This window comes from Takifugu flavidus, chromosome 20 (genome assembly GCF_003711565.1).
Source record: "Takifugu flavidus isolate HTHZ2018 chromosome 20, ASM371156v2, whole genome shotgun sequence".
NCBI lineage: Eukaryota > Metazoa > Chordata > Actinopteri > Tetraodontiformes > Tetraodontidae > Takifugu > Takifugu flavidus.
The window spans coordinates 5,125,764-5,136,968 of NC_079539.1; the positions used below are offsets into that span (position 1 = coordinate 5,125,764).

General features: G+C 44.2%; 1 protein-coding gene across 1 annotated transcript; it reads left to right on the forward strand.

The window, feature by feature from the left end:
- Positions 1-277: 277 nt before the first annotated feature.
- Positions 278-11,205, forward strand: nup188 (nucleoporin 188). Its single transcript, XM_057018240.1, has 43 exons — positions 278-372; positions 947-1,001; positions 1,344-1,417; positions 1,496-1,580; positions 1,660-1,740; positions 1,910-1,954; positions 2,087-2,179; positions 2,281-2,400; positions 2,504-2,715; positions 2,989-3,103; positions 3,199-3,399; positions 3,516-3,596; positions 3,680-3,772; positions 3,849-3,968; positions 4,053-4,179; positions 4,268-4,426; positions 4,699-4,825; positions 4,933-5,020; positions 5,112-5,188; positions 5,274-5,388; positions 5,470-5,590; positions 5,664-5,730; positions 5,835-5,960; positions 6,063-6,303; positions 6,535-6,741; positions 6,824-6,993; positions 7,094-7,163; positions 7,251-7,318; positions 7,407-7,602; positions 7,689-7,766; positions 7,857-7,942; positions 8,046-8,191; positions 8,271-8,446; positions 8,548-8,748; positions 8,882-8,974; positions 9,076-9,228; positions 9,312-9,449; positions 9,523-9,597; positions 9,683-9,904; positions 9,992-10,123; positions 10,197-10,270; positions 10,359-10,488; positions 10,585-11,205. Exons 1-43 carry the CDS (start codon positions 332-334, stop codon positions 10,762-10,764), a joined length of 5,259 nt encoding a protein of 1,752 aa, XP_056874220.1. The 5' UTR covers positions 278-331; the 3' UTR covers positions 10,765-11,205.

Sequence of the window (11,205 nt, forward strand, 5' to 3'; positions counted from 1 at the left end):
TTTAAGGGCATCATAATGTGTCATTTCATTACTTTGTTGGAAACCCCACTGATTTAACAAGATCATTTTCTTACTTATGTATGTATAAGATTTTTTTAAAAAGAACATATGCAGGAATTAAATAATCATACCATTGGAGGATGGATTAAGTGGCAACACAGAATTTATTTCAATTTCTAGAATATGTTTGATATTGTTTGGGCCAGAAATGCAATCCCCGTTGTGTTTTTTCTTCTATCGCCAAGGGGTGGCAGTGCAAAATTAAACGGATAACCAACGAAGAAGAAAGTTAACGCGACACCGGTGACGACATAGTACAACAACGAATCACATGGCGGGAACGAAGATGGCGGAATCGGAGCTGAGTATCAGGTAGGAATATAACAACGAAATTAAGTTAGGGTGTTTATCATCTAACTGCGCAAAATATTACAAACATACAAATGCTTGTAATAATTTGGTTGTTTCTAAACTTTTATTGGCAATTAGACATCTGCCGGTGTGTCTGTCGAGGTCTTACCCCACCGCTAAGCTAATTTAGCACATGCTATAGCGCACAAGTTTTGAATGGCTTTTTTATCGGCATGGTGTGTCAGCCGCATGTCAGCAATCGGATTATATTAAATTATCTTTAGCAGCACTACGATCGGTCCTTTCTCTTTCTGGTTGCAATACTGTTACATCTTCGTCTTTTGGAGATGTGGTAAGCGGATGAGAGCCAACCAAAATAATCAAATACGAGAGAATAGGGCGGTTTAGCTCCAAGATGGGTTAATTAAAATATCAAACTGACTAAGCTAGGACCGATATTTGCCAGTATAACCAGACACATATGAAATGTCACAACTGATGTGCAGTTAAATGTTAATGCTCGTTGTTTGCAGCCAGACGTGGCAGCGAGACCTCTTCATTAGTGTCACTTATTGTTATTTATTTATATTTATAGAAGCTGTAGAGAGCTGTGGACCATACTAGCAGGGAGATCTGCATTAAGAGAACCGGTAAGATGCATCACAACTACTGTTTCATGTACTCTTTGGCAAGTGTTGAACAATGACACGGAACAGCCTGCTGCTTAAATTCCTGAGAGAGGATCAGGTTTTATTCTAAGTGCTTTGATTCATGTTATTATCAGTGAAATGTTAAATTGGGATCTGTAAATCCAAATTCCAAATCCTCCCTCAGTTAATTCAGCCACCAATCTGTTGTTCACTTGCAAGAGTGCATTGATTTAATTATTGCACAGAATTCTTAATTATTAAAAACAATCCTATTATTGTGATGGAACCTTCCTAAATTTGATTTCCCCTTTTTTATTGATTATTCAATGTCGTTGAACTCAGGCTCAGATTGAGGCAGAGCTTGATAGGCACTGGGACAGACTACATGAAGGCCTTAATTATTACAAGCCCCCCTGGTAGGTCACAGGCTGGTTGTAACATTACAAGTCCTCTATATCTTTGTAAAATGGTAACCATATTATTGCTTGTTGAAGCTCATCGTCTGCTGCAAAGGTCAAAGAAAACAAAGATATTGCACAACCGCTGAAGGATTTTGGTTTAAGGATTAGTAAACTATTGGTAGGTAGTCCAAAACATCAATATTGTCTTCCTTTTGTGCTGCTGAAGGTAATGATTTTATACTATATTCACGTTACAGGGTCTTGATGAGCTACAGAGCGTGCAGCTTTTACAGTGCTACCTGCAGGAAGACTACCGAGGAACACGTGATTCCTTAAAGGTATTTACTCCTTTATAATTCCATTTTCTAATTTATTTCCTTTATTACTTCACAATATTTTCTGAAAGGTTCTCATATTGCATTGTGTATTTTTTCAGTTACATCTTACTAGAATGTAACATGTTACTCGAAGAGCTGATTGTTGTAGCTAACACAGATTTTCATATAGGTTGTTCTCAAGGATGAGCGACAAAGCCAGGCATTACTTCTTAAGGTCAGTCCAGAGCTCTACAATTCCTACTGTTCCATTTATATTCATTTACACTCGCCTCTGTGTGACAGTTTATGTCTCATTGAGGCTTCACGTTGGATGCAATTAGCATCATTTCTATGGTTTTGTTCACAGATAGCAGACTATTACTATGACGAGCGCATCTGTCTTCTGCGATGTGTCCTGCTATTGCTGACGTATTTTCAGGATGAGCGACATGCCTACAGGGTGAGCTGTGGCAGCTTTTGAATTCGGAATTCCTTGTTTTACATTTATAAACTGAAAATAGTTGAATCACGTAACAACTCACGGAGGGTTTTTATTTCCAGGCTGAGTACTGTAACTGCATTAACAAACTGGAGAAGGACCTGGTGATGAACTACCAGTTGCAATTTAAAGAGCTTTTTAATGCCGAAGCACCATCATGGGAAACTCATGGCAGCCTCATGGTGAGATCATTTGATTTAGATGTTTAATTGCTACGGTAATTATTGTCCTAACTCTAAAGAACTTCACAAAATGAACAAATGCATTTGTTTGTATTATTCCAAGACCGAGAAGCAGGTGTCGCTGTGGTTTCGCCAGTGTCTGAGAGAACAGTCTCTGCTCCTGGAGATCATCTTTCTGTATTTCGCTTACTTTGAAATGAGCCCTTCAGACCTCCTGGGTTTCACCAAAATGTTTAAAGAACAAGGCTTCGGTTTACGTCAAACCAACAGGCACCTTGTAGACAAAAGCATGGACGTGTTGGTGGATCGCATTGGGTAAGAGTCGTGTATGAGCGTCTTTGAGTAGTAAAATCAGCTCTTCTCTAGTGAGTAAAATTGTGAGTTAAAATAAAGGAATATTACTTCAATTGCCCAAATTTTTATGTAAAGATAGATTTTGCAGAAAGTCTAATCTAAACCAATGTTTTGCTTCAGTTGACATTTGAGAATATAGTTTGTTCTTTGTAGCATCATGTCTCGTTTTCACTTATTTATATAGATTTCCTATTTGCTTTGCTGACCATACTCATAAATTCATGTTCCTCACAGATATATGAGTTCTCTCATCCTGGTTGAAGGCATTGACATAGATTTTTTGCACAAGTGTGCGCTGGAAGATTGTACTGAACAGCATCAGTTCTCTACCGCTCCAGACATTATCAAGGTTTGACCTGATTTTTTTTATTTTTAATATACAGTTATTAAATTGGGATTTAAAACTTGTAGTGCTTGAAATATTGATCATGTTGTTTACACTAGGAGATGGATCGGTTGCTGCTGACATTGGGTGACATTCCTCATCATGGCCCAGTCCTGCTCGCTTGGGTCCTACTCAGGCACACTCTGCAGCTGGAGGAGTCCAGCCCTGTGGTCAGGAGGATAGGCAACACAGCTCTGCAGCTGGGTGTGTTCAAGTACATTTCAACCATGCTGAAGAGCCTCAGAGTCTCGGGGAATAACGTAAGAGGATAAAAAGAAGATGTTTACATCGAAAGGATTGTTTTCAGCTGCATTGCCTTTCTCACTTAAAAGCTTTTCTCTGTTTTTTATATTTAATACTGCCACTTTCTCTTTAGTGTACAGCAAGCACAGCAAAGGTGTGTATCTACGGTCTGCTTTCATTTGTGATCATTTCTTTTGAAGAGGAGAGCCTTCAGGTATATAATTACAAATGTGACTGGTGCACTCTCCTATATGCTTCTGGGCATTGTGAACTTTACATTTGTAATTTCTTTGACAGACTGACGGTGCAGCAACGCAGAGTTCCAATCTGATCGATGCTGCTTGTGAAGTTCTGTCTGCGCCCAGTTTGACTGAAATCTTTTGGGAAATGGTGAGTGGGAGAGATTGAGAAACAGTTTCAAAAGATGTACTTTTTTTTTTTTTTAAACTTGCATCCTGATTTACAGAAACCGAACATGGGATTGGGAATGATCCTGGACAGTGCAGTGGGAATGTTCCCCCATAAGATCGGACCACTCCTGCAGCTTCTTACTGCTCTTGTTTCAAACAAATCAACCGTTAAAAAGGTCGATTTCACAAATGCACTGTTATACACACACATCAGCTCTGCTTCATTTAAGTAGTCAAACTTTTTTTTTTTTTTTTTGCAGGTGTACAATTTTTTGGATAAGATGTCTTTCTATACTCAAGTTTACAAACACAAGTCGGCTGATATTATCTCTAGGGATGATGAGACTGTCTGGAGGAGTCAGACGCCAAAGCTCCTTTACCCTCTTGGTTAGTTTTTATGTTCCTCCATTTCCCTAAATCATGAATATTTGATGAATATTGGTACAATGCATAATGCTTCCATGTGATCCCCCAGGTGCGGGGCAGACTAATCTCTGGATGCCTCAGGGTGTGCAGGGCCAAGTGATAATCGGAGGAGAGCAGGGTTATGTGGTTCGCTGGGAGTTCTCTTACAGCTCCTGGACTCTCTTCACCTGTGAGGTGGAGATGTTGCTTCATGTTGTCTCGACTGCAGGTACACAACTGTTTACTCCATTTATTTTCACTGTGTGGGAAAGAATTAACCAAATCCACTGTAGTATCACATTTGGGTTATAGATGAAGATTGAAACCAACTTTCAGTTTGTTAGTAATTTAATTTTTACATGTACGCGTTTGAATTCATGAATTGGGTTAAAGTTGGCTTCTGTTTTATATTCATTGTCATCATTTAATATTTGTTTTATTGTTGTAAAAGGCATTTCCACTCAGTGTCTGAATATAACTGTGTTCCTACATTTATCCAAGATGTCATAGTGCACTGTGCACGTGTGAAACCCATCCTGGATCTGGTCAATAAAATCATAAGTAGCGATTGGACCATCTCCGATTGTCTGTTGCCTCTAACGTCGCGCATCTACATGTTGCTGCAGAGGTAGTTGGCCTTTCCTGTATTCATCAGCCCTCTTCAGCTTTGCCATCTTTCTGTTCTTGCCTGGAAACCAACAAAGAATTTTGTGGTTTGTGAATTTTAATCTACAGGTTGACATCAGTCCTTAACCCTCCTGTGGATGTGATCGCCTCCTGTGTCAACTGTCTCTCCAGTTTGGCTGCCAGGATGCCAGTGAAGGTAGCTGCTGTGTGCTGTGGAGTAGAAAGAGTTCAGGTTTTCAAAGTAAATGTTATGTGTATACATGTTGTGGCTCTGTTGTTACCTTCAGGTCTGGTCCAGTCTACATCACACGGGTTTCCTTCCCTTCTCCTCTATTCCTTTGAGCAGCTTGGCACAATGTGCAAGGTAAAAAAATAAATTCTCTAATGTGTTTACACCCCTTTGGGTTGAGTACGGGTGCTAAATTGTGTTGGGTACACTATTGTTGTAGTGCTGAGGGGATGAAGGCAGGCAACTACGGTAACCTGCTGGTCCAGATCGAGCAGCCCAGAGGAGAATATGCCATAACCATCGCCTTCCTTTCCCTCATCAAAACTCTAGTGAAGGTGAGGTTTTGCCCTTAGAGTTGACCTGCATCTCATCTGGTCCAGAGTAACCTTTTTTCCCTCCATGTTGATGCATTTCAGGGTCAGTTAGGCAGCACTCAGAACAAAGGACTCATTCCCTGTGTGCTGTTGGTGTTGAAGGAAATGTTGCCTACATACCATAAGTGGCGTTACAACACGTACGGAGTCAGAGAGAGAATCGGTAAAAAAAAGAAATAGATAAATAGTTGAAGTTCTGGAATTGGAAGTAAGTATGAAATGTTTTGTGACGACAGGTTGTCTTATTTTGGAGCTCATCCATGCCATTCTCAATCTGAGCTCAGAGGGGGAGGATCAGGGCAGGTAACAATCATCTGCATCTGTTATTGGTTTTAGTGTCACGGTAACGGATACTGCCACTCGTCTGACACATGGAATGATATCTCTGAAACTGTTGCTTCATGCAGCACCCCCACCCTGCAGTCACTGTGCATCTACAGCCTGGCAAACACAGAGGCTGGCCAAGCGGTGGTTAATATCATGGGAGTGGGAGTGGACACCATAGACCTGGTCTTGGCTGCCCAGCCCAGCAGGTGAACATGTGCTCATGACTTTGTTTTCTCTTCCAAATATTTAGTACTTGTTTTTTAAGTGATTATTAATCGCACTGTTTTCTCCATGGTTGCCCTGCCTAGCTCTTTTTCTGAAGGTCCTGGTCAGATCTTGATCCAGACTGTCAAACTGGCTTTCTCGGTTACCAACAATGTTATCCGCCTGAAGCCGCCATCCGATGTGGCGTCCCCACTGGAGCAAGCTCTGACACAACACGGCGGCCATGGCAACAATCTCATCGCCGTCTTGGCCAAGTATATATACCATAAACACGACCCGGCACTACCTCGTCTGGCAATCCAGCTGCTTAAAAGACTTGCAACCGTAAGAAAGTCCTTCTTAATATATGGTTTATTTTATTTACCAAGAGCTCCAAATGACTCTTTCCAGGGCATTTGTAAATAACCATAACCATGTGGAATATTTTAATGCATCATGTTGCTTCAGGGTAACATTAATGACCGCGTTACCAATCCGTCCACTACCTACTGTGCTGTGATCATTTTGGGCCATCATTATTTTTGTTGACTAACATCGCTGACATTTGTGTTGTAGGTGGCTCCCATGTCGGTTTACGCCTGCCTGGGTAGCGACGCTGCAGCCATCAGGGATGCATTCCTAACTCGGCTGCAGAGTAAGACCGAAGACATGCGGATCAAAGTTATGATCCTGGAGTTCCTCACTGTTGCCGTAGAAACCCAGCCTGGCCTTATTGAGCTTTTCCTCAACCTGGAAGTTAAAGATGGCAGCGAAGGGTCCAAGGTAACAACCTGTTACATCCTCGGTGTGGCGTAGAAGTGTTGCTTCGTATTCAAAGGTGTGTGATTATTTTTGAACTTTTTAGGCATTTCTGCTTGGTGAGTGGAGCTGTTTACATGTGGTGTTGGAGCTGATTGACTCTAAACAGCAGGGGAAGTACTGGTGCCCCCCTCTGCTCCACCGAGCCGCTCTGTCCTTCCTGCTTGCACTCTGGCAGGATCGCAGAGATAGTGCGATCTCGGTCCTGCGCAAAAAGTAAGCACGTCCTCGGAAAAAGAGCGAGTTCATCCCATAAGTATTTGTTCACCTGTCGTTGACAATAAGATTAATGGACTATGCTGTTGTTGATATATAGAGAGAGGTTTTGGGAAAACTTGACGACGCCTCTCTTTGGAACCCTCACTCCACCATCAGATACCACAGAGGTGCATTGCTTTGAACAGTCAGGAAATGATTTCTATCTGCAACTAACGGACAAATAATTAAGACTCGTGTTTGTCTCTTACCTTCAGCCTTGTGTCCTGGAGACGTGTGCCTTTGTCATGAAAATCATCGGCCTGGAGATCTACTACGTGGTCAGGTAATTCCCCGGTCCAAACCACCCGTCGGCTCGTTTCTTTCACTTACACATCCCATCTCGAGTTTCATAACCAAGTCTGTCGTTGCAGCGGTGCTTTGGAGCAGCCTTTAAAGGAGGGATTGCAGAGGTTTTCTACCGCCCGGCGATACGAGTACTGGTCCCAGTATGTGAAGTCTCTGGTGTGTCATGTGGTGGAGCTGGAGGAAGAGGGTATCTGTTACTTCACAGAGACCCAGATGTTGATCTCTGCATGGCGGACGCTGCTGATCCTCTCCACCACCCACGTATGTCACAGCACAGACTGCAGAGTTGAGGCATCGATGGTCCTCGTGTCTGGGAGATGCATTGTGTTTCTATCCTGTGTTTTCAGTCAGATGTGATGCACCTAACGGACGACTCCACCAAACTGAAGCTTTTTATGGATGTCCTGGATGGGACCAAAGCTGCTGTAAGTCCTCCCAACCATGACACTGTGGTACAGTATAATTGTCAGTCTTGGTTCACTTTTCTTCCATATTTAAACCCGTTGTTTCCTCAGCTGACGACACCCAGGTCTGCGCCTTGTCTGCGCCTTGGGTCCGTGATGGCCACCCTCCTCCTCGTCCTCCTCAAGCAGTGGAGAAGGTCTGAACGGGCTTTCATGTTTTCTTTTTAATGGTGAAGCGAGGAGTTGTATGACATTGTCATGCTGACGTGATCTAAAAGGTTGATCTCTTGCTGTCTGCAGTGTGGTTGCTACAGCGCCCGATGTTCTATCACCTCTCTCCCTGATCCTGGAGAGTGTCTTAAAAGCTGACCAGCAGATGATGGAGAGAACCAAAACCAAAATCCTGTCTGGTCTTATCTCAGTGCTACAGATTCAGGGTCTCAATGGTGAGACATGCTGCTCCCAGCTGATTTTGAAAGCCAAAATCTTTTTACAGTCTTACGGTTTCTGTCTTTTGTCCACTAGGCGGAGACATTTCCCAGCTACCTCAGTTACTGTCGTCTGTGTGTGAGACGGTGAAAGACGAGGTCCTGACTCTTATTGATATCACCGGTCGCCTGAACCAAAGTGATGGCCCTGAGGATGAGGAGAGCATGGAGACGGACTCCCCACGCAGCTCACAGAAAGACCAAAGAGACGGAGTGAGCCGATGGATTTCACTCTTTTTTTGCACCACAGGAATGGTGTAAATCCAGATTAAAGTGACTTTAACTCGAGGTGCGGTACTTTTTTCCGTTATCAGGTGTGTGTTATGGCGCTGCACTTGGCAAAGGAACTGTGTCGAACCGATGAGGATGGTGAGCACTGGGTCTCTGTGATGAAGAAGGTTCCGGTACTTCCCTCTGTCCTCAGCGCAGTCGAGCTCAGCCTCAGATCCAAACGCAACCTTTACTTCACCGAGGCAGCGCTTCACCTGCTGCTCACACTGGCCCGCACACCTCAGGTAGACTCAAAACTACACATCAGTTTTGTTTATGGGACGTTGTCATTGTCAACATGCTATGAAGGGGATACGGGAGTGGCTAAACGTGCTTCAGCACACACGAGAATGTGACAGTGTCTCATTGGTCCTGCAGGGGGCAGCAGCGGTTGCATCAGCAGGAGTCACCCAAACAATCTGCCTCCCTCTTCTGAGTGTGTACGAGGGTTCATCAAATGGAGCGTCACAGGTAACTGCAACTCATGTTACTGGGATATTTTTAGCCTTCGTGTGGAGTCATTTTCAGCAGATTATCAGGTCATTTAACCAAATCAGGACACCTCTGTGCAGACCTTCGCCCGAAAGTCCCAGGATTTCACGTGTTGGCCAGGAGTCTACCGCCTGTGCGTGTCCCTGATGGAGAGTTTGCTCAAGACGCTTCGCTACAACTTCATCAACGAAGCGCTGGACTTTGTGGGAGTACACCAGGAACGCATTCTACAGGTAAACAGCAGATTAACATACACGCAGGTAAATAATCCAACAGGGTTTCAGTGTTCCGTTGGTGAGATTGTTCTCTCCTGCAGTGCCTGAACGCAGTGCGCACGGTGCAGAGCCTGGCGTGTTTGGATGAGGCGGATCACACGGTTGGTTTTCTGCTGCAGCTCTCAAACTTCTGCAAGGAGTGGCAGTTCCACCTGCCCAAGCTGCTCCATGATGTCCAGGTAAGCACAGGTCAGCCGGCGCGGCGGCCCAGCTCCTCCGGTGCCGTCAGTCATCCGGTCTCTCTCTTTGAAGGTAAACCTGTGCTACCTGTGTCAGACCTGCACATATCTGCTGCACAGCAAGAAGATGCTTCATCATTATCTTCAGGTCAGTTTTACTGAAGTCTGGCTAAATGCTAAAGCAACACCGGAATCGTACGTTATTTATATTGTGGGATTATGGAAATGTTCAGGTTAAAAATGGAGAAGCATTACCCCCTGGACCACTGCCTCGGGCACAGCGGCCCCCCCACACCTCCTCTAAAAAGCCAGCTGGCGGAGGGGAGACGGGAAGAGAGGAAGCTGAGCAGAAGGCTCTGCTGGCTGTTCAGTGCAGTCTACTGAAGATACTGAGCAAAACGTTAGCAACGCTGCAGCACTTCACTCCCGACTGCTGCCAGATTCTCTTGGACCAGGTCTGTTGGTTGTTGTCTGAGGACCTTAACTCAACCAAGCTGCAGGACCCAATAACACCATTGATTATTTCCCCCTCTGCCTCTCAGTGTATGGATCTGGCCGAATATAGAACTTTGTTTGTGCTCAGCTTCACCACTCCAGCGTTCGACCCAGATGTGGCCCCTTCATTTGGAACCCTGCTGGCCACAATCAACGTGGCCCTGAGCATGCTGAGCGAGGTCGAGTCATTTTATCAACGAATAGTCGCTTTATATTTAAAACGGATCCTTGACGTTTGTTTGTGCCTTGTAGATGGAGAAGAAGAAAGAGCCGGCGTCCTTGAGCATTGCCTCAATGACATCATCAGAGGAGATTCAGGCACTCAAGTGTGTTTTCTTCCTCCCAAAACCTGAATTGCTGTCTCCAATCAGCTGCTTTTGCAACATTAAATGGCGATCAATGCTCTATTCCCAGGTCATTGCTGATGTTCACCATGGAGAACTGTTTCTACGTGCTCGTCTCTCAAGCTGTTCGGTACCTCAAAGATCCTGCCATCGTACCTCGAGACAAGCAGAGACTCAAACAGGAGCTCAGCTCTGAGCTGGTGAGGCAGCACTCTTCACCTGATTGGACACTTGTTTGCGCTAATTTTAGCTTTACGCTTCAGATGAATCTCACTTTTGTGTTGTCCTGTCCCCAGAGCACCCTTCTGTCCAGCCTGTCTCGCCACTTCCGCCGGGGTTCACCCTCATCACCAGCTTGCAGCCTCCTTCCCTCTGCCCAGCCCAAGCCCACCACACCAGGCTCGAAGGCAGCCCCTGAAGGCCAGGAGCCCTTTATCCAGCTCGTTCAGGCCTTTGTCAGGCTTGTGCAAAGATAGACGCACATTTCAGCTAAAGGGAGATTCTGACCAGTTTGACAAGGCCAGGTGGAGGGAGACGACTAAAGCAAGCACACGTTGTGATGTGTTTAAGGGGTATGTAAAGGTTCTTTTTAACACCAGTGTGTTGGCTAATGTAAAATATTGTGATTTCAGTGTTGAAGTTAAGTGGAAGCTGTGTGATTAAACTTTTTTTTTTAATGAAGCGATCTCCATCTTTAAAGATCTTGTTCAGAAACAGTCGTTGACTGCAATTTATCCGATTGAGGCCTAGTTTTATAGGTCGTTTTGATGACAGGTTTGAAAAGTGTTCATGTAAGCTTAAAATGTAGAAGAGAAGCAGCTTTTGTATAATTTTGTCCTCAATCCTTTGCCTAGTTCTGTTGTACCACCTTGAAGCAGCTGCCAAACTTTTTACCAATAAAATATACAATAAAGGGA